General features: G+C 59.8%; 1 protein-coding gene across 1 annotated transcript in view; it reads left to right on the top strand.

The window, feature by feature from the left end:
- TGME49_313630 (hypothetical protein) overlaps positions 1 to 20,967 on the top strand; it is a gene marked incomplete at both ends in the record, with an annotated part of 46,187 nt that extends 25,220 nt beyond the window's left edge. The window contains 5 exons of the mRNA XM_018782781.1: positions 24 to 3,332; positions 3,859 to 6,753; positions 7,143 to 8,537; positions 8,975 to 11,739; positions 11,889 to 20,967. Of these exons, the coding sequence (XP_018635412.1) occupies positions 24 to 3,332; positions 3,859 to 6,753; positions 7,143 to 8,537; positions 8,975 to 11,739; positions 11,889 to 20,967 (19,443 nt within the window). The remainder of the gene's footprint in view (positions 1 to 23; positions 3,333 to 3,858; positions 6,754 to 7,142; positions 8,538 to 8,974; positions 11,740 to 11,888) is intronic.
- Positions 20,968 to 22,861: the final 1,894 nt, after the last annotated feature.

Raw genomic sequence — 22,861 nt, 5'->3', positions numbered from 1 at the left:
TGTTTGCGTTGCCGTTCCGTCAGCTTCCATCTCTCGCCCGTGTACGTCCAGCTAACCCGCAAGCTCGTCCCTACCTGGGCGGCCCTTTGCCGTGGATGGGTACCGCCTGTACGCCTTCACAGTTTCAGACATCTACGTTGGCGTTTCTGCCTCTCCAAACGTCCCCATTTACCCACGGCTTTCCACATCCAGCGGATCCCCTAGCACCCGGTGCGCCTGGTCCGTGCGGCTTGGGAGACAGATCCCTTCGTGCTCCTCTCGTTGCTCCAGTACAGCGACCCGTGCTCGTCGACGACGCTGTGTTAGGATGGACGGACGCAGTGGTGCCTGGCTACAGTGTCCCTGTGGTGCCTTTTCCCCGCTGTCCGAGAAGTGGGCAAATAGGAGAACTATGTGGATGGGAGAAGCAGTGGCTAAGCGAGAACCACGAGAGCCTTCGGAGGCAGCCCCCGTTTCTACGGGAAGAGGAAGCTTTCGGAAGGGGCCAACAGCCCCGGGATGATACGTGGCCGCGTAAGGGTCCGGCCAAGGTCTTTTCCGCCACCGCTGTCCACAGCGTTAGCCGCCCTCAGGTGCTTGGATCAGATGAAGTGTTCGCCTCCACGCCTGCTGCGGACACTGAGAAAGCGAGAACTGAACCTGCGTGCAAGGTTCGCGAAACTGACTCCGCGGCACCAACAATGATGCACAATGCATGGAACGACGATGGACCAGCCGGGAAAGAGGTAATGACGACAAGCCGACCCTTAGGAGCCCATGTGGTGAGATTCGGGGACACCATTGGGGCGCGCAGGCAAGGGAAGAGATCGACAGCGCACCGCAGGAAATGGCAGTCGAAATTGCGGGCGCGCGAGAGCGAGCAGTCGCATCGTATTCTGAATACGAGCCCGAGTGCGGTAATCGCCGCCGGTAAGGCGGCAGAGGCAGCGTTTCACGAGGGAGACATCGGTCGTCAGCGCGCAGGGTCAGGGCCGCCAGGACAGAGGCGAGGGCGGCGAGACGCGGTGGGCAACGCGAATGCTGAGGGAGCAGAAAACGAGCCGGAAGTCTGCTTGGTCGCTCGCTTCACGTGGCTAAATGTGACAGTGGCGCCACTAGTCATGGATGCCTTCGTGGAGACGGCTGATGCAGTAGTTGAAGGGAAGAAACGCGTGGAGGCAGCACTCTGCCGGCGACACGGAATCACGGCTTTGGAACCGGAAATCTCCGTCGGCGACGACAGGCCATGGAGTCCCTCTATGCTGGTGGAAAAGTGTCATTCGAGCGCGATTGCCGAGTGGGTGCCCCCCAGTGCTTGCTTCCCACATTTGGACCCGCCGTTGCCGTCTCTGAGCACAGCTCCGGCCTTACGCACGATGCAAGGTGCAGCTAGCTACGGACCATCCTTCCTCGTGAGCAATGTCTTCCTCAATGCCTTCCAGACGAAGCAGCTGACCCTGCAAGTGCCTTCGCGCCACCCTCTGTTGTCCGCCCTCCCCGCAAACGTTCCTGTGAAAGATCAGCCGAAACGCCTGGTCTCTCCTGCATCCGCTCTCCGTACCGTCGCAGGAGAGGGGGCCGAGACAGACGCAAGCGGGCCTCAGAGGCCCTGGCAAGCCGGGGCCTCCGAAGGTAAGATTCCAAGTGGCGTCGCCCACCAGCCTATGGGGAGACCGTCTCTCGAAGATACAGAGACCAGGCCCGGTGGCTGTGCGTGTGCGGCCAACGAGGCGAAAGCGAGCGTCTCCCAGCTCGACCGAAGGCAGCAAGAGAGCGGCGAAGAGCGATCGTGGGTACATTGCCACGAAGCCAGCCTGGACGATCCTTGGAGCCTGAGACGCAAACCAGACACCTCCGTGGAGCCTGCACATGAAGCCCCACAACTTGCGCCTCATGGCGCGTTCGGCTGTCTCGCCGTTGGTGACGACGCCGCGCCTGTGGTGGGAGCCCTGGCACACACCGAAGAGACGGACCGGAGCAACGAGGCCGTCCCGCGGCTGTGGAACCTGACAGGCCAGCCTCTATTTGTGCGGATTCTCACGTGGAGGTCTGCAGACCACGGTGTGACACCGCCAGCGAGTCCCGCGTTGCCGTTCTCTCGGGGCCCCCAAGCTTCGAGCCTCAAGGAGCAGGCAGAGGGGAGCGAGGACCAGCGCCGTTGCTCCACGACCTCGCCCCCCGACCAGGCGATCGGATATCTTGCTTCCCGGGCTCTGCCGGAATCTGGACACCGCTGCTTGGAGGCTGTTTTGGAAGACGAAGAAAGCGTGGATGAAGACAGTCCTTCTGTCTCGTCTGACCTGCTGCTCTGCCGATCCGCAGTGACGAGCGTATCCCAGCGCTGGTCTGTCGGAAATAGGGAAGATCCTCAAGGAGTCACTGGGGGACCGTCCGACGGGCCTCGCTGTCACCTGGACGAGAACGAGAATTTCTCCACTCATGTCATAGACAACGAAGGCCGCATCCAGTTGGAGGCTGACGAACCTCAACAGCGAACTTACGATCGGGCCGGCGCCGCGACAGGGGAAGCGCCTGAGAGAAACGATAGCTCAGCCTCTTTGTTCGCCTCGCCCTTGGTCCCAGCTCTCAGTCGTAAGTGGACGCCGAGAGACCACAGCCGAGAAGCTACGCAAGGGATGTGGGCTCTCGAGTGGAAAGGTGTGGGGCCCGGCGAAAGCCTCATTCTCCCACACGACGACGATGGGCATGCTCTTCCGATTTCTGTTCGCATGCAAGTACTCGGCCTAACCTTCGAGTTGGACGAGTTCGTTCTCAATTCGTCGCATGTCGACGTCCGCTACTTACCTATCTCGCTTCCTGAGGTGAGTCCCGGGTCTTCGTCTCATCCCGCTAGTGACACCAGCGCGCCGGAGAGCGATAGGGAGACCGGAGACAGCGAAGACGTACACTCGGAGACTTTGGGGCACCTCAGCACTGCGCAAACGGATCCCCAGTCCTCAGTCTCGAGGCGGTGCCGAGCAGCCACCGCACAAGGCTCGGACGACAAGAACGGCGTGGCCGGCGAACGGCGAGAAGAACGGCGAGAAGCGAAGGCCATGCTCGGCGCGGCCAGGTCGCGGTTGTCATCTGATGAGCTCCCTGCATGCGTTGACGGGAGGGAAGCCAGCAGGGTAAAGAGCCCCACAAGTGCCCTTCGACACGCGCGGAGCGAGGACATGTCGAGGCGCTCTCGGGGACTCGTGGGCCGTAGCTCTCGCCGGCGCCTGCCCAAGGTTGTCACTTCTCGTCTGCGGGTTCTCGTACGAACCGTCTTCCTCCCGCACCTCCAGACCTTCCACCTCCACTTGTCGTCGATGGTATGCGTGCGAAACCATTCGACTGTTCCCCTGCTCGTAAGTCACCAGACAAGGCTTCGTGTGAAAGGTGTGTCAAGTTTCCACTTGACCATATTCGGACTCGAAAATCGACAATCCGACTGCCCTTGACCCGGCGGTTCCCCTGCAAGTGGATCTGGATAACAGCTGGTGCTCTGTCGATTGGAGAGGCCGCGCGCCCCTTCGTATGCAGTGCTTTGTGTGTCTGGTAAATCTTGCAGGTTCTCGGTCTTCATGTCTATCTGCACCCGTGTCCCGTTCTCACCGACCAATGCCTTCGCGAGTCTCTTGCGTCTGAGTCCGAGTAGATGCGGTCAAAAGGTGTATTACGCAGCGTTTACAGAAGATCCTGGTTTTACAGTAGCGTCCGAGCAAGAGGGTCAACTCGCGCATGAGCTTGGTTCCTCGTGGCGTCGTTTTTCCTCGGCATGCTGCCGCGGGCCGTTGACGTATTGGCCTGTGTGATTTCGAAATGGCACATGCGTATCGCCGTTCCGTCCGTGTGTTACTTGCTGCCTTTTTGTGTCCTCCTTGCTTCGACCAGATTCTGCCGCATCCGCATGTGGCGCGTGTAGCTGCCGCAACCGCCAGGTCCCTGGGACCTCATCCAAAGAACCCTGGGAAGAGTTCCAACAATAATCAGGCGTTTTGCAACGACGGACTCTCACCGTCCTCATCAAACCAAGCAGTCCCTGATATCGCTCTTCCCCCGAGTTCAGATGGTCGGTCGAGGTCTTCGGGGCGTCAGTTCCTTTTGCGGCAAGAGACAACCGTGAGCGCGGCCCCAGAGAATCCCCGTCCATCTTCTCCTGTATCGCTGCGAAGATTACCTAGCACGCCACCCTGTGGCCAGCGACCTGGAAGCCTTCCAAAGTCGGCAAACGTTCCTCTGTCTCCTCTTCACCCCGCGTCGGGACGCCGCATCACCACCAGAGAGCCGGAGTCAGGCGCCCGACCACGGCTCATGCACTCATCTGGGATGAAGCCAGACACTCATGAGTCTACGGCCGAAGGAGTCGGATGTGAAGTTTTTTCGGTGTCGGCCAGCGACCGGGGAAGCGCCGGCACTGCAGGCGTTGCATGCTCGAGTTTAGAACGAGGCCAGACACAAGGACGCTGTACAGGACTGTTCGAACCCCAACCCAGTGGGGTGTCTCCAGATGGAAAGAAGGGACGAAACGTCGCACGCCACGCGTTCAGCACCACTGCTATTGTGGGCCGGTCACTCCACTCCAACGACACTCTGTCCATGATTCCAGAGCGCGGTGACACACATCACGGAGGCCATATGGAAGGGGCTGAACACAACGCTGCTGCAAGGTCTATCCTAAAGCACCCGCCTTCATTCGCATCTCAGGACAACGTGGAGAGTGATTGCGCCAATACCGTTTCGGTAGGGAAAGGAACGGGTGACCAGTGGGGAGTGGCAGAACAGGTGAAGGCCCCTCCCCAGTGTCAATATGAGCCGACGGTGAAAACGATATCTCCCGCAGAGCCCGAGAGGGCCTCAGCGCGATTGTCTACTTCAGGAGGTTCTGGAGTTTTGGGGGATTGCCTGTCTTCTGCAGAAGAAACAAGACGCCTTTCCTCTTGTTCGTGCTCTTCCCCAGCGTTCCGACCGTCTCCGGCGAGCCCGAAAGAAGAGGGTAGCGGCGCCAGAGCCGCCGGCCCGCTGGTTCTGGAGGCAAATGGGGGCCTGCTTAATCTGCCTCTCTCGTGGCTCCTTCCCCGCGCATTTGTCGCTAGCGAACTGCGCCGCACTGAAAACCAGGGGAGGAGTGGACGTTCGGTCCGTGTGTCTCCGATGGGAAGACGAGGGGAGAAGGAAGACCCCATGGTGGCCGACCACGGTGGAAGTCTCACAGGAGAAAGCCCTGTGCTGAGTCACCGTCTTTCCTGGGGTGTCAGCACGACCTTTTCTGGCACAGGCGCCAAAGGAGAGAGACAGGCGGGTAAGAGAGAGGGTCACTTCGGTACGGACGCGCCTCGAAGGTCTTGCGACGACGATGGTCGGAAAAAGAGTGAAGAAGCTGGCTGCGATTTCGGCGGATGGAGTCCGTTGTCGGGTGCAGACTCCGACGCGTCGATGATGAGCTGGGAGGCGGACTTCGAGGTCGAGCCTCTCCTTTTGCTTCCACTTAAGTTCCTGGAAGAGGCGCTTCAGCGCCAAACGGTTCAGGCTGAAGCGGTCTGTCAGTACCTGCAAGGAGTGGACTATGACGGAGACGACTGCCGGCCAACGAACAACGAACGGGAGGTCATGAGCGACGGCAGGCGCGACAGCGAGCCCTATACCGGTTGGCAGAGATCGGTCGGTATTTCGGGACGTCTCACGCGATTCCAGAGTCTTGAAGGAGCCGTAGAGAGGGACATTTCGGGGTCGAGCAACACGCGTCGTTTCGCATCCGCGGTGTCATCATGGGGGCGCCACGACTCCTCTGATGACCGTGCCTGGCACCGAGGGTGGCCCTCAGGCAGCCCACTGTGGCCACGTGATCGGCGCACCAGGCCGGAGCCACTGTCCGGTTCTCCCGCGTTCAGGGAGATGGGGGACGAGCCGTTGGAGATCGGGCCTTCAGAGGTTAACGGCGAGCGGCAGCGAGACGGGGTCCTGACCAGATATGGGTGGTCCCCACTGTCGGGCCGGCAACGCAACGCCAGGTCCGGGAGGTTTGCGCGACGCCTGCGTTTCGCCACTCTCAGGCATGAACAGACGCCGGCGCCTGAGGAGCATGGCATCGGGAGTTTCGGCGACAAACTCCAAACCGTAGGCGCACTTCCCAGACGTCGCCGGGTTGGACTTCGTGCCCGCTCTGTGGGCTCTGAAGAATCCATCGAGCTCCGCGGCTCATCCTATGACGACGGAGCGAGCGATCCGGAACTGTATGGGTCGCTGACCTGCAGCGACTCGTCCCCAGAACTCACCCCCCAGAGTGTCTCCTCGCCTCTCGGGAGCGTCTGCCAGAACCGGCTCGAGTCGAAAGACGCATGGGCGTCGAAAAACCTCTGGACCTCGTTTTTTGACATCGATGGGGGCCACCCAGCGGCGACTACTTTAGGGAACTACACAAGCAACGTTCGCGACTATGAGGTATGGAGCAGCCGCGATCGAGCTTCGAATGTCACTCTGGGTGACGAGGCGAGGGACCAACGCCGGTCCACTTCCTCACTCGTGGGGGTTCTCGGATGGCAGCGTGACCGCAGCAGCAGCGGGAGCCTGGCCAACACATGGCTGTCCCTCCCCGACTACGGCGGGAGTTCGGAAGGAGATAACCGACTGGGAAGGCCGACTGCCCCTCATGGGCTCGTCTTGAGTGCGCTGGCTTTGAGGCGCATCGAAGCGGCAAGGGAGATGGAATCCGCGATACGCACTGGAGCCGTCGAAATTCTGAACAGGGCGAGAAACTCTAGTGCGTTGACAACAGGGACAAGTGTAGAGGTACGTTTACGACGTCGGCTTGCAGGTCGCCAGCAATGAAACCAGTCACGACATAACATTCAGAGACTGCCGTGGGAACAAGACGGCTAAAATGGCGGGTGTAGGATTCCTTGTCAATGCATAAAGTCACAGTGATTCAGGGACTTCTCCGGGATCTACTGGTCCAGGTAGTGTTCGCTGTTGAGGTGCTTTGTCGATGCATGAGCCGAAACCGCACCTGAATGGAGAGCGTCATTTTGATGCTGTCGAGGCGCTCAAAAAGCGGTCCATCCGCATTTCGGTGTGCGCAGTCGAGGTCCTTCTCATCTCAAATGTTCTTGTGGCACTACATCGGATGACGTCTCGACGTATTCGTGCCTTTCTGGGGTCTCTGCGTGTCTGCGTTTCAGGTGTATCGGTATTTGTTTGACCTGGCATCTGCACTGGGAGCGAAGGCGTTGCTTCCGCATCAGTGCTTCCAAAGTGTCGTCCAGTGTCCGAGCTTCAGTGTGGCGGCCTACACTGTGCCGCCTCACACGCTCGACTTCCCGGAACGATGGGTCCCTCTCTCGCTGCCTTTCCTCGATCCTGTGCTAGCGGCTGCTTCAGCCTCTGCACGAGCCCCCAGTGGCTCTCCGGTTCACCACGGTCGAGGCCACGCCTGGGCCTCATCAGGGGCCGGCAGGATGTCGAGACGCAACACCGAAGTCTGCCGAAGGATGGAGACGGTGCCCGAGCACATGCTGTTCAGCTGCCATGTGAATGCACTCGGAACTCCCTACCAGGCGAGTGATAGGCTTGGCAGTCGGCGAAGGTATGCTGTTGAGGATCCTGGAGAGGTGGCAGAACGCGACGCAGTCCCAACCTCTGGGTTCCTCCGGCGTATCTTCTCCAGGCGCACCTCTCGGTCCAGGACGATGTCAGCAGAGAGTTGGGAGTCTCGGTCGACATCAAGGTCCTCGTCGCTCAAATGGAGCGTCACGCACCAGCGTTGTCCGCCTGCGTGTCAGACTGTGGACGCCCTCTACCATGAAAGGACAGTTGCCGAGCAGGGCTTGGGAGCACTTCAACAGGGAGATGCGGCCGCGGCGACCAGCGAGTCTGCCTTGCACCACGCCATCTCGTCGTTACCTCTGCCGTCTCGCACGCACTCAGATAGGTCTTCTGTCTCGTGGTGCCATTCGCACGGTCATCAGCCCCCGTCCACACCCATGACACCCCCAGGCCACAGTGACCACCAGGCGGGCAATGAAGAGAGCCGAAGCGCGCTTCGTCTTCACGCGGGAGAAGAACGCGGAGGGAGAGACGTCACAGCCACCTTGGATAGGGGCAACTCTTGTGTTGGCGTCAGTGGTCAAGACGGTGTCTGTCTTCCCTGGAGCTGGGGCGGGGATGAAGACACGGGGCAGCGTGTGGAGCCGTACCCTTCACGCTCCATCAGGGCTATGACTGTCTCCTCTGCGGTCACAGGAACCTCAGAACAAGCCTCTCGAGACATGCAAAGCTGGAGCAGATTCGCCTCAGACTCGGGTGGAACTGGGGAGATGAACAGGCCTGGCGGAGAGAGGCCTTCGGCGACAACGGGTATCTCAGCACACTGTGGGGGGGGCAATGAGGGTCTTCTGAGGGCCCAGGAGCACCGACCAGAAGAGACTGGGCGAGACCCTCCCCGCGACACAGTGGTGGCCACAAGATCCGGGCAACGGTGTGTGGCTCTCGCCGTCACCGTGTATGGCAAAACTCGGGACTTCCTTTCCGAGACAGATCCCCTCTTCTTTGAGATCGGCATCGAAGCACCACTTCGGGTAAACACCAGTGCGAGGGAAACAGTCTGTGTGAAGACAAAAGAAACAGCGATAAGCGAGAGGGAAGTTCGAACGTCGTATGTGCGAGAGTGAAGATCGCAGGAGGGACGTTGGGTACTGCTGGCGTGGGGATGGGGGAGAATGACTCGCCCCTCTGGGGCACCCGTTTGGGTTTTCTCTTGGCGAAGATCGGTGGAGACACCAAGGGCGCGGCGCGCTGCTCCTATTGCTCTTTGACATTGTGCCTGCGCGGAATAAGTAATTAGACGTCCCTGAGTAGCTGCCTTGCTGACGGAGAAGAAGAGTGCTCGCCTGAACACGCGAGAGCGTTTGTTGCACTGTGTATTCGCAACCTAGGTAGAAATCTTCGCATTCCTTTTTCAGCAAATCCACCGTTTGGATCTTAGCCTGAAATCTGTGCCTGCATGTGCATTCAGATCGGAAATCGTCTTCTTGACTCAATCAAGATTTCTTGTCTCGAACCGAGAGCCTCACCGTCGCCTCCAGCCACTCTCCCACACCTCCAGAGCAGCCGCCTGTATCAGACACTCGCCTCGATGTCTCTGTTTAACTCTCACCAGCCCTCGAGGCACTCCCGTAGGCAGTCCTCCATGATGGACGGTTGCCCGTCTGAGTGGCGGTTTCAGTGGCAGTCTCTGACGCATGGGCAGAAGCTCCCCGGGTCTTCTAGAGACGCGGCGGCGGCACCTGAGGTTCTCCATTCTCTGTCTCACTCGGTCGTTCCCACGCCAGAACAGACCCAAGACGCTCACCCGGCGAGCCCCCCCGGCTCCCCAGTGGGCGGGGACCCGGCGCCTGTGGCGACCCCGCCTGCGGTAGTGTCTCGTAGCCCTGCGGCGGTGTCGAAGACTGGAGCAGTGCCGGGAATTACCTCGACAGTTGTTCAACCTGGGGAAGACATTGCTATCGAGGAGGCGTGTACGGCTCTGACCGTCGAGTTTTCTGTCAACAGTGCTCAGCATCCGTTTCGCCACATCTACGAGTCGACCGCGTTTCCCCTGGACTCGCCTCTCAGCCCCGGTTCAGCCATGCTCGACGAAAAACTCGTCCTGAAGAGGACCCGCATCGTCGACAGTAGCAATCGCCAGGTGCCCCCTTCCCATCCCCTCTACCTCTTCTTGGCAGATCTCGCCCCACAAGAGATCGTGATCGCGGCGGAGACGGCTAGCGGCTCGGCCTCTCTGGCAGCCGGGGCCTGTGTCGAGACATCGGCCGCTGTCTTTGGACTCCACAGGGACCCGCGCCGCACCCGTCTGAGTCACGGGCACGATGCGGGGCGCGGCGAGGCCCAGTTGCCCTGCGACAGGCCGCGCCTTCCCCCTCTTTCTCGAAGCCAGGAGGCCCGCGTTGTCGGGCCTTCTCTCGGCGCCCTGGAGGGACGGCGGGGTCGCGAGGCGTCGCCGCGAACGCGTCTGTCCTTTCGGACTGTGGAGGATGCCGAGGAGGCTGGGTGTGGGGTGGCTTCTTCCGCTTCGAATTCGGAGGCGGAACAAAGCGCGCTGCAGTCGGCGGCATGCGGCATCTATGGATCTGAGTCGTTCCAGCAAGCTTCGGCCTCCCCATTAGGGCCTCGTGCTCGCGGGTCTGCCTGTTCCCTGAGGTTAGGCGCTGCCTCGGACTGGTGCTCGCGTCTCCCGCTTGGCGACAAAACCGATAGCATAGACGCACGACTCACCCACGCGTTTCCAGAGAAGAAGGGGGCCCCATCCGCCCTGTTGGTGTCCAGAGACGCATGGACAGAACCGACCCAATTAGTCGCGTGTGGAACAGCAGTGAGAGCATCCGTGCACATGGCCTGGGGACGAGTCTCTGAGAGTTTGAGGACCTTCGTTTGGGAAACCTCTGTTCGGACTGTGAAGCTTTTTGCGCCCTTCTGGGTCGTCAACAGGCACCCAGAGCCGATCCTTGTCGTGCAGCCACACGTAGGCCTGCCCCAGAGGATCGGCAGCACCGACTGGCGAGTGCTGTCCTGTAGTGGTCCCCGAGAAAAGACGTCCCTTCGCCTGGGCCTGGCGGAACCTCTGAGTCTGCAGTGTGCGACGCACCGAGGTTCAGGGGCTCGAGGCGTCACGGCCGCGGCCACCGGAGACGAGAAGGCACGAAAAGGCGGCGCAGAGAACAAAGAACTCACGCCGAGCCTCACACGCGTCGGTGAGAAGATCGTTCAGTTTCTGTTCAGGAAAAGCAAGGCCTCCGCGGGCGTGGACGTCTGCGCGGAAGCCAGTGATTGCGAGGGACAAAGGAACGCAGACAAGACAGAGCCCCGTCTAGGCAAGGCCTCGAGTGAAGACCCGTCTGCCGGGCAGCGCGAGGTCGGCGCAGAGCACGAAGATAGGAATTGTGTGAGCGCGGCAGCCACGCAAGTGCCCTCAGCATCCGCAGCTGGAACGTTATCTCCACCTTTTCGCGTGGACATTGTAGGTCGCGTTTCTCAAGTTGTGATTCCCAGGGCCGAAGGTCGCCGTAGCATTTTCTGGGGCTTGCTCAGTGGCGGGAGAGCGTCGAACACGAAGGCTGCGAATTCGGGCAACCCGCCGCACTGGCTAGGCGTCACTGTCACTCGTGGGCCGCCGCCATTCGCACGCACAAAAATCATCAACGTCTTCAGTCGCTTCACGCTTGTCAATAACCTCTCATTCGACCTGTGGATCGCCGAAGGCGGCGCACCTGTCCCCTCGGGGGTGAGCAATCCTGGCGAAGCTCAGACGGAGACTGAAAGCGACGAGAGGCAGCTGGCGACTCAGCGTCAGGCCGTCTTTCGTGGCAACGACGGACAGCGGATGCAATCGGGAGTCATTCATCTGGCCTCTGGGCGCCAGATGGCCTTCCACCCGCAGCACGCCGGTCGCGGCGGCGTACCTTCCATTATCTTCTCTCTGGTTGCACCATCTCTGACGCGTAATAATCGCGAAGAATTCCAGAAAGCCCCAGCTCTCCGGAGCCGCAAGACCTGGGGGACTCCGCCGGACGATCGCCTGGAAGCGGAGCGTCTCGCGGGACGATGCGACTGTGGAGAGGAAGCACCCCGGCCTTCAGGCGCCGTTTCAGATGCCGAAGGAGCTTTGGCGAACGTGGCGGTGCACCAAGGAGACCGTGGCGAAGGGCGGAGCCTGTGTCGGGCACCGGGATCGCTTGATATCCCACGGAACGCGTGCGACGAAGGAGATCGTCCACATAATACGTGAGCCTCACGATGTAGAACGCACTTGGTGGTTGGGTGTTTCAGACTTACCACTCAAGCAAATGGAACTGAAAGGCGTTCGTTGCGCGAGCTGGAATGCACCTGTGTCATGTTTGTCGTGTGGATGCGTTTTCTTCTCTCGTCTTCAGGGTACCCGACGCATCCAAGTGCGTAGTCTCACGTGGGTCGAGTTGGGCCGTTGCGACCACACGCAGCGAGTCGCCCCAGTTTTCGGTCTCCAACGAGGACAAGAGTGAAGACCTCTGCACGAGTTCCGGAGTGTCTCGGCAACTGACCGGTTTTTCTCAGTTGGGCGGAAACGCTGATGTGGCGGGCACCCCTTTCAGGCAGACGAAAAGCTCACCGCCACTGCGAGGGACGACGGAGCCATCCCTTATGAGTGTTACAGGTCAGGGCGGCGGCGTAGAGCGAGAGCTGTCTCTCGTAACGGTCGCGGACACAGCGCTGTCTTCGCGGTCGACCTCCCAGAAGCCAGCGGGCCTGACTGTCCGGAGGCTGGGCAAGCAAGAGGCTGCTTCCGCGTCAATTCCCACCTGGTCGTCTGAGATTCAAATCAACCGGGTTTGCCGCTTTCAGATTCGTTTGCCTATCGCATCCCGGTGGGACTCACCGCCGAGCGGGAAGGATGGGACGAAGCTCGCCGACAGAGCTGTAGGGGAGCAGACGAGCCCAAAACAGTCCGAGGACGAGACGGGGCGCCCTGTTCCCCACTCGCATGTTCGCGCAGCCGCGCCGTTGTCCGGACATGAAGGCCCGACTAGCGGCGTCTGCGCGACTTCTGAACACATCAATGTCCGCAGTATGAGCCCTCGCCACTTCGGCTCCAGAGTCCTGTCGCTTCGGTCGAAGACTTCAGGGTCCTTCCGCCGCATCCCAGGACTTGGAACTGCCGGGGACGCGGCGGCGGGCGGGGCAGGCGGCCCCTTCGGATCTTTGGTGCCGACGTCGGGGAACGAATCGCAGTCCAGACGCCCGCCGGACGAGGGCGCCCTGGTGCTCGACATCGGGCCTGCCGTCGCCCGGTCAAGGCGTCAATACGTGATTGTCGAGGTCGAGATTCGAGCGCTTGAGGATGCGGCGTTGTTTATCTGCTTTTCTCAGCCGAAACGAGCGGAGTTCCTTCTCGTCAACCGTAGCCGGAGGGTGGTCCAGTTCTCTCAGGCGGGCGCAGGCCTCAAGAATCGCGCCCAGAAAGACATCCTTCTTCCAGGCGAAAAGTGCGACTTTGCGTGGCAAGAGCCGCAGCGGAGTCGCCGCATCATGCGCTTCAGCGTCTTCGACAGTGGACAAGTGTTCAGTCGGACATGCGAAATCGAGAGGGTGAAGCAACACCGATCTCTTCAGCTCCCAAGGCGTCCGACCCACCGGTCGAGCAGCCCCTACGGCGTACCTCAAAATCGGCGGGACTCGACGACGTCGACCTCCTCTGGCGAAGACAGACTGTTCTTCACAACCGACGTGCACCAAGGAAGGCGTGTCGTGATTATTTCCGAGGTCTGTCCGCGAACGTCTCTACTCCTGAGCGGGCCTCTAAGCGCTTCTCCAGGCGCGTTCCCCGTCCCCGTACCGTTTGCGCCGAGCGCCTTCGACTACTGCTACTCGGGGATCTGCGGACCGGACGGTCCCGGAGGGTTTCCTGTTGGGTTTCCGCAGCAAATGAGATCTGCGGTTGCAGGACCCCCGGCAGCACTGGTACAGCGAGAGAGCAGCGTCGCCCCGACTGCCGGTCAAGGAAACGTGAGCGATCGGCTGGCGCATGCGGCGACGGCCCTTGGCCGCGGGGCCAACTCGAAGGGGTTAAGAAGGGACGTTAGCCTGCTGAGGCCGTTCTCTCTCATTTCTCGCCACTCCTCAAGCCGCAGCATCAACAGCCTGGCGTCGAGCTCCGGTTTCCACAGCGGCCCCGACTGGCCATTTCCCGAGCCTCAGTCAGAGGCACGGGACGGATGGGGGCCAGGCGCAGGTCACACCAGTGACTTTGTCTTCCCGTGGGTCCGCGGAGGTGGTATGTCGCGGAGCCCAAGCCAGCGAAACGCGAGGGAGGGCTCTGACAAGCCTCTGGGAGGTTTGCCCCAGAAAACGGTCCTCGGCATGGTGTTCCCGTCTTCTCTCTCAGCGCGAGACCGAGGCCGGAGTTCCGCTGAAATGGTGAAGGGCCGAAGGCGAGTGAGTGTTTCGAGCGAGCCGGATGTAACGTTGAAGCGAAGTGTCTCCGATGAGGCGATTCACACGCGGGGACGAACCCTCAAGAGCGGCGGGGCGCTGGCGGGCTCCGGGCGGCTCAAGGCCCGACTGCATATGCACTCAAGCAAATGTCGAGCTGGCCCTCTAGTGACGGACGTGGAAGGTGCGAGAGACCGGATCTTGTTCATTCCGCGAACTTGGGCGCCGACCCGCTTCGAATCCGACACCAGCTTCCACGGTTCTGGAGTCTGCTGGCCATACCACGAGACCAGACAGTCCCAGTGGCGCGGCGTAACGAGCAGTCTGCCAGGCGCCGGGTCGCGAAACCCCAGCATTTACTCGGAATGGACCGAGAGGGGCGACTGGATGAGGAAAGGCTCGACTGCGTCGTCCAGGTGGAGACAGGACGGGACTGGGAAATCGTCCGCTCCGAACCTGCGACAGCGGATGTGGTACTCACTGCCCGGTCGCCACGATTCTGCAGACGCAAGGCCCTATTCACGATGTGACACGTTCTTCTCAATGGACACCCGAGGAAGTTTTTCCCGCTGCTCTGGGTCGAGATCTGTGTTCTTCCCCTGGGAAGGCGAAAGTGCAAGGATCACCGACCTCCTCCCTTTCTCGCAATGCCCAAGCGTCGCGAGCGAGGGCTGGAGAGGCCGAGGGCGACTTGAAACAGACGATGAACTGACGGTATGGCCACCAAGTTCCTTGGAATCGCAAACGCCATGTCAACTTCTTGGCTTCGCCCAACCCTCGTGGGGCCCGCCGCTCCACTGCGTTCCGGCGGCGTTCTTTGAAACCAGCGAATGGCCACCCCACGACTCCGAGCGCTGCTTGGTGGAGGCCAGAGACCGACGGAACAGTGCATGCACCAGCCGCAGTGGCAGTCTTGGTCGATTTCTCAGCCAAGGCTTGCCGCCCGTGAGGCCATGGAAGGCCACTCGCCGCTGGAACGGGTTCGGGCCAGAGGCGGTCTCTTGTGTTTCACGATGTGGAGCCCGAGTCGCCGCCGAGGCTCACGAACGAGAGAGCAGGTGGCTTGACAGTGACGACGAGAAATCGGGACGCAAATGGACAGAAGCAACGGACCGGGAAGGCGAACGAAGCCGGTCACGACGAATGAGCACGGAGTCAGAGGACCAGCTGGACGCCGCCACTGGGTTGGAGAAGATGCCGGACACCAGCGAAACGGAGTTCGACAGTTCCGAACAGGATGGTGGAAGTGATCTGTCGGACTCGAACTCTGCATGCAGTGAAACGGACGACCGGGACGAATCCAATGACGGTGCCAATCGCTCGGTGCGTCGCCAGGCGTCGGTGACTCGTTTGTGGGACGCGTTGAGGCGGTCTCGAAGTACTCGGAGCGAGTCCAGTGGCGGTCGCGGTCTCCGGCACCTGCACATGCCTGTTCACTCGATCGTGGCGCTGCGCAAGTTGGGCCGAGCTGAGACGAATTCGTCGCTGCTGAGAACTTCCTCGTCGTCTTCCGCGAAGCCACGCGCAGTCGAGCCCGGCCTCCGCGGGCTCTTCAGCGGCCACACAGGACCCGCTGTGTGTGGCGACAGTCCGTCTCCGTCGCGGAGCCGTGTCCAGTCGGCGGAAGCCGTTGAGGAGTTTGGAAAGGGAAGCGACAGAAAGCAGCGTGGTCAGAAAACGAAGTCTGAGGATCCGGCGACAACGCGCGCGGGGTCTCCGCCCGAGTGCCGAGGGAGCGTCAGCGCTGCAGTGGATAGGTCCGAGTCAGCAACGACACGAAGCAACAAGGGAAGACGCAGGCGGCTTCCACCGATAGGCGGAAGGCCAACGGAGGAACAAGGAGAGGAAGAAGTCGGTGGACGGCGATCGCGGAAGCATTGTTGTTCCAGGGAGACCCGCGGCAAGCGCAACTTGAAATCCGCGAGTCTCCACTCCTCACAGTTCCTATCCCAGTCCTTGAAAGAAGCCGGGCGAGCGCACTCTGACGATGAGGCAACAACGGGAAGGGAGAGACGGCGACATGGTCAAGGCGAACCGGTCCTTCTGGCTGACAGACTTTGGATGGGAGGCGCCGCGGAACGAACAGGGCTTCCACGATCGAACACCGGGAGTGGCGGCTTCGGAAAAGCGCGTGTGCACTACGGTCGACTTCCGTGGGCTCTGGATCCTTCGCAGTCGAGAATCGGCGATCCACCAATGCCTAATTCATTTGGACGCGCCTCAGCGAAGGTGGCCGCCGCAAGATTTCAATCCGCCGCCTTTGAGGCTCGTTCAACGGGACCCAGCCGTGTCGGTCAGCTCCCCGCCATTTTGAATGTTCCCCAACAACCAGGATATGGAGGCTCAAAAGCAGCTCAGGCAGTGTCGCTTCTCCCAGAACTGCGGAACGGGCCAGGACACTCGAGATGGGGAGCACCAACGATGCGCCGGCATTCTACTCCTGATGCGCTCGCGGATCTGTCGCCGCATTCTGGACAAATGCGTGGAGGCCCGATTTTCCCGTTGATATGCCGGCAAGAGGAGGGCGGTTTTCAACGAAATATGCATCACGCTTTCCCTGTCTATTCTTGTCCCTATCCACCTTTGCCCGTGGCGGACGACGGGTTCCCTCCGGACGCCTCTGTCCAGGAGGGACTACCAGTCGCCCGTCCTCCATCGTCTTCGTTTTTCCCCGCACTCGCTAATGTGACGTTTCTTATGGAAGTGCATCTCCAAGGTTGTGGAATTTCTTTGGTGGATGACAGTCCCCAGGAGCTTCTGTACATCGGGGCCTCAGGGGTTCGGGCAGCGGCCCGGTGTCCAGACCTGCCTCACGTAGCTGCGCCTGCCCCGCGCTGGGGGCCTGCCTGGGATCCTGCTTCACTCCTCTACTCAGCGCCCAGTGCCGCCTTCCTTGGATTCTACGGCGGTTCGGGACGACACGCAGGGGGCCGTACAGACTTCCTCTTCTCGATTCGCCGCTTCCAAGTCGATAACGGAACAACGGGGGCGCGCCACGAGACGGTCGTCCGGCCCTGCACGGACGAGGAGCTGATGCAGCACCAGGCAGCTGGCGATAAGAAAGCCAAGGCGGGGGCGACGCTTGGGGAAGGCGTCCTGACGGGTGCGCAGGTGGGCACGATCATCGCGAGCTCGATTCGCCCGTACATCCTCTGGGGCGAGACAGAGCAAGGCCCGCAGGGCCCTGATAAGGTGCGAAGCAGAGGCGGGGAGTGGGTGCCGGGCCGTCCGAGCGGCGCCGTGCTGTCTGCAGGCGCCTCGAGCAAAGGCTGGTGCAGGAGGCGGCGGCTGCGGCGTCTGGAGGAGGCTGAAGTCGAGATGAAGCGTGAGGACGGCGAAGAAGCGTTTCTGCGGGTCCAGTTTGGCGGGCGATCTGGCCAAGAGGCCACGGTTCTGCAGTACTTTGACTGCGCGCTCGCGCCCGTGTCTCTTCACCTGGAAGTCGACACGACCTTCGAGCTCATCCGCTATCTGCTTTGTTTCGTCCAGCTCCGCAACGTGTACTTTCGGGCTTTGCAGACGAAAAGTGTGCGGGAAATCCGTGAAGCAGCGAGCATGGATTCACGCACTGAAGGATTCAAGAAGTTCCGAGACCTGCCCCGCGTCCCGGCCGCCAAAGTCGCCAGCACGAAGCCAGTGTACATCAGAACGTTCTGCATTAGGCCGATCCAGATTCTCCTCTCGACTCGTGCCCCTAGAGAGCACCGGAGACACTTGGCGATGACGGGAATGGACGCGGTCGCTATGCGGCAGTTCCAGCTCGTTGGCGGAACGATGACGGACGTCACCAACTTCCCTATGAAGTTCCGCCTCGTTCTTCATCGAGCCGTCTTCAGCACAAGTGACCAGCTCGGGGAGGCGCTGTTGAGGCTGTACGCGCAGCAGGGCCTCCGCCAGGTCCACAAGCTGGTCGCCTCCATCGACATCATTGGCAACCCGCTGAGTCTGGTGACCAGCTTCTCTGCTGGAACAAAAGCCTTCATCAGAGACACATTTGTCAGAGGCCAGAACAACGCAGACGACGTTTCCGAGCCGTCGCGTGTGGCCTTCTGGCGAGGCCTGCGGCAGCTGGTCGCAGCTGTCGTCATGGGTTTGTGTGAATCGATCAGCAACCTCGTGTCTGGGATCTTTCGGCTCTTCGAGTACCTCCATCTGGTTGAAGGAGACAGCTTGCGAGCCATGTGGCCAGCTTCGATCCGTGTCACGCGAGAGGATATTGAGAATCCGACCAACTTGTACAATGGCTTCAAGTGCGGCTCGCTAGGAGCCCTCCAGCTCTTTGTTTCGTCGGTTGTGGCGACCGTCGTCTATCCGGTTCGGGGCGTCCGACAGGGCGGGCCCGTAGGCCTCCTTCTCGGGCTCGTCTTTGGTGTCACAGCTCTGGTCTTCGGGACCATAGGTAGCGCCCTGGCTTTCATTCAGTGCACCTCCCGAGGCTTGTCCAACTCGCTCAAAAGGGCGGAGACCGTCCCTCTCATCCGCCCCCCTCGCGTCTTCCCTTCAAACCACACCGTTCAACAATATTGCTTCCATAGAGCTCGAGCCATGAAACTTCTTCGGGACAGCATTCCCTCCGCCGCAAGTCGGGGTGTCCTCCAGCCCCTCGAATCTGCTCTGCCCCTGAGGACATCGACAGCAGCCCGCAGCCGACGCCACGTGCACTGGGCCCCAGGCAGCGGTGCAGCTGGCGCGTTGGGGCCTACGGTTTCTGGGTCTGCAACCGTGAAGCGGAAGGGAGGCGCTGCTCGCAGTGGAGCTCCAGAACCGAGCCTTGCCAAGGGAGGCTGCGTTCACGAATGGGACTACGGAAAACAGGCTGTGCTTGGGAAGGGCGACACACACGTTAACAGTTCTCTGAAATGTTTGAGTCGACAAAGAAGCTCGGAGGGCTCCTCTGAAGCGAATGGCGCAGCATGTGGGTTAGCCAGCGGGCGCCCGAAAGTCGGAACTCCAGACGAGAGGGCACTGCCGAGCCTATGTACAGGGATCTGGCCTTCAGATGCATCGGTAGAACCCAGGGACTACGTGGTGGCGACTTCAGAACTGGTTCTCTGTATCCTGGAGGGCCGTGCGAAGTGGGTCGCTCGCAAACAGGACATCCTCGACGTTCGTGTCCTCTGTTGTTCTTCTCACGGCAGCCCAGGTTTGCAGCCGCTCCTTCCTGGAGGCGCTGGGCACTGCTGGACATGGAGCGGGCGCTTCTGGGACTCACACACGAGTGGACCAACTCTGGGCTTCACGCTGACAGATCCAGGAGCCTTTCCCGGACGACACGAATTTGGGGGACCTGCGCCCTTAGGCCATCCTGAACGCGAAGGTGAACCGTCTGTGCATTCGTCGGTCGACCGCTTGCCTCTCCGAGCTTGGCTGGGTTCGCCTAGCGGCGTTGGACGACTGAATCACGACTTGCAGTCACCGCCGGCGTCTTCTCCGCCTAGGAGACAGGCGAGCGCTCTACACGCTGGAGACCCTGTCTCAATGTCTCACGATGTGTCCTTGCCATCGACTGCGGGCACAAGCGGAAGCCGTGGAAGGCGACTCTCTTACTGTTTGCATGCAGTGTCTGAAGCAGGCGTGGCAGTTGAAAGGGCTCACGTCGCCCGACACAGTCCCGCGACAGGAATGTCGCAGGCATGGCCTTCTACAGCTGCGAGGGCCACCGACGTAACTGGCTTGCCAAACCGGTCGCGGCCTTTGGCTTTCTCTGGGGAGATCATTGTTCGCGTGACGGTTGTCAATCGACTGAAATTGACAAGGGAAGAACTCATGGACCCCCAAGCTGCCTATCGAGCTTACGTAGAAGAAGCCGCTGCTCGCGAAGCAGAGGCCGATGCTGCGGGGAGGCGCGGCCGTTGGACCTGGCTGACCGCGAAGAACGTTTTTCATCAGGTCATTGTCGGCGGGAATGAAACGGGCGATCTAGAAGCTATCGCCAGCTTTGCTCGCCAGAGTCACCTCTCGTCGCATGGAGAGCGGTGGGGACAGCTGAGCATGCTGAGCAGTAAGGGGAAAACATCTGGGCGGTCTGGGGACGCTGGGTACTTTCGGGGTCGTTTAGCGACTGAAATCCGATTTCCGCGAAACCAGGACACGCGACAGGACTGGTGGTCCAATCCGATCCACAGCATCGAAGGGCGGGCGCTCGACCGACGGCGGCAGGATCGGTTTCGAGGCGCTGGGCACATTCCTGTGATTCGTGAAAACCCAGAAGACTCGGAACGACACTGGAAAGAAGAGGCTTTTGGGAGGCGAGACAGCGATTCTTCCGAAGAATCGAAAAGCTCGGCAGTGCTCTCCGCCAGCCCGGGCGCAGCCGACTCGTCATGTGGCGACCGAAGTCCGTTTGGATTCACCGTCACAACGCTGCGAGGTGCCAATCACCCATCTGGCCCGAGAGACCGAGAGTACTCGAAACAAAGGGACCGAGAGACAACTTCCGTTCATGAAGGAGCGAGTTTGTCAGGGTCGTCAGCGAGCGACGGTGGAAAAGGCGACCGAGGAGCGGGGAATTTGCCAGGGTCCAGACCACTCTGGGGCCGCGGCCCGGCGTTGGGAGCTGCCCCGACGACTCGCGACGTCTCACTTCAGCTTCAAGCTGTTACTGTGACTCGAGAAATGGATGAGAGTCCCGCCGACTCCCTCGAGGAGTGCCTTGTAGCCGAGGGCGGAAACGAGACTGATGTGGATTCTAGGCGCCTCGGTGAGGCAGGGGAAGACCCTCTATGGCCTGTCAAGGTGTGTGGTGCTGCAGATCGAGGGTGTTACAGAAAAGGGGTATTTGAGGGTGAGGGAGGGCCAGCGATGTGTGTGGATAGTACGCAGGAGAGGCAGCGGAAGAAACAAGGAGCTGATCAAAGACACAAGATCACAAAGGGCCAAGACACAGTTGGGCAAAAACTGCAGCGTGTGCTGATGCGGTGGCGCCACACGAATTCTGACGTGCCTGACACCATCACATTCGAAGTCAAAGTCAGCGACTTGTGGACCGCAGCCGAGACGTTTGCCTTCATTTCGCAGTTTGTTCGTGTTGTGGGGAAGCGCTGACAGCCTCACGAGGCCCCGCTTTTGTAGCGATTCTTTTTTGCTTGACAACAGAGTCGGCCGTGGCGGAACGCAGGGAAAACATTCAGAAACCTGCTGTAGCAACTGACGGATAGCCCGACAGGACTAGTCAGTGAGGAACAGCAATAAGCAACGATGTTTTCTTTGTGCCGATAGGAGACGTTAAGGACAGAACCAATCGTGATATGCACTTTACAGTCCGCATCGCGGAGTTCACCTGTGTGCCGAAACTATCGTGTTTTTCTACCGCTTCCGGATCCTCCCTCAAAATTCGTAGAAGGCGTCAGTGAAAGAGGGGGAGTGGTGATGCATTCCCGCTTGGAAAGGGTGCGTGACTTCATGCCGTGTTTGTTGAGTGGGCTTCGTTGCTATTCGGGACGCATGGCGCTGAGCCCCGTTCTCGAACACACCTGGAAGTAAACAGCTTTCATGTCAGTGGCATGCGAACAAAATGAAAGAGAAAAACTTCCTGTTTTGTTGAGTTTGTCTTTGAGGGGGCCGAACAGTCAGCCAGACTATTCTCACGAAGAGCCCCCGCCTTCAGGTGGCGGGGACTTCATCAGATAACCGCTGGATCCTGTCGGCTTCGGGAATCGGTAAACGTGCGTGTGTTTAGTTCGGAAACTAAATGCCTTCTTCGGCAAACGGTTCACCATAGCGTGCCGACTGTCATCACGTTGTCAGTGTGTGTGTGTGCGTACTGGGAAACTGCTATGTGACGGCTGTGTGTCGGCTACGTATTGGTTACCATACCACACAGAGGAGTGTGTACCGCGAGTGCGCTCCATCCGTGTGCGGCTGTAACACGGGAAACGATATATATGGAGTTTGTCGGCTACACCCAAGCGATAAGAAAGCGGCGCTGCCTCGGCGAACAAAGAAACGCGGTGCTCGGTGCCGACATGCGGCATTCGGATGATGTGGCTTTCAAACTATGGCAGTAGCGATTCGTTTGAAATTCTATAGTATTTCTATTTTTCCAAACAGAATCATGGGCGCTTGAATTTACGTCCTGCAACAATATCCAGAATGTCTGTTTCGGACCGTTTCAGAGCGATTCGCAAGGGACTTAAGCCTAGCCAACCACCCCAACGTGGTGGCGGCTCGCCTTGGCGAAACATAGAGCATATTGCTCAACACTGCTATACATGTCGCGACACAGAGGACTTGCGATAGCTGCTGTTACCCCACCTCGCAATTACTTCTCAACAGGCCTGTCGGCACATGTCCGACATCTGAACCATTCTTTGGATAGTCTCAATTTAGTTAGGCTTATTACTACAAGCATCCCTAACGAAATACAACTTGCAACGATTGTGTCGTGTTTTCCAACAGAGTCATCAACAAACCGGGCAAACGCATCGTTGTGAGGCTCCATCTCGCAAGAGTTGTTCTCGCTGGTCGCCCACTTTTGATTGTGCCATAGAGAGCCGACAGCCGCTTGCTTAGTTTGCAATGACGACGTATTCAGGAAAAGCCTGGATCGTACGCTGAAAGCATGTCATGGTCATTATTGCTTGTCATGTGTCAATATTTTAGCGGGGACAAGACACTAGCATACAGATTCTTGTCGTTTGGTGATTTAATGCTACTCGATGATTTGAAGGACTGCTTCTTCACATCGGCCGTTCTTCACCACCTCAACTCCTGCACAAAGTGTCCGATATGCATTGCTGTAGGTGCTATCATCTGCGCCGCACGCCGGGTCGTACTCCATCGAGCAAATGCATTGTGAAAAAGAACAGAGAGAACCGGCCAACGTAGTTGCAATGTATCTGCTTGACACGCGGTCCTGTTATCTACTCTTCCACACAGCCTTATTTGCAGTAATATGCAAGTCCTGTTGAGCTGCATAAGGGAAGCAAAGCCAGTCGTT

Source organism: Toxoplasma gondii, chromosome XI, assembly GCF_000006565.2.
Source record: "Toxoplasma gondii ME49 chromosome XI, whole genome shotgun sequence".
Taxonomy (NCBI): domain Eukaryota; phylum Apicomplexa; class Conoidasida; order Eucoccidiorida; family Sarcocystidae; genus Toxoplasma; species Toxoplasma gondii.
This window is presented reverse-complemented; position numbering and strand designations above follow the sequence as displayed.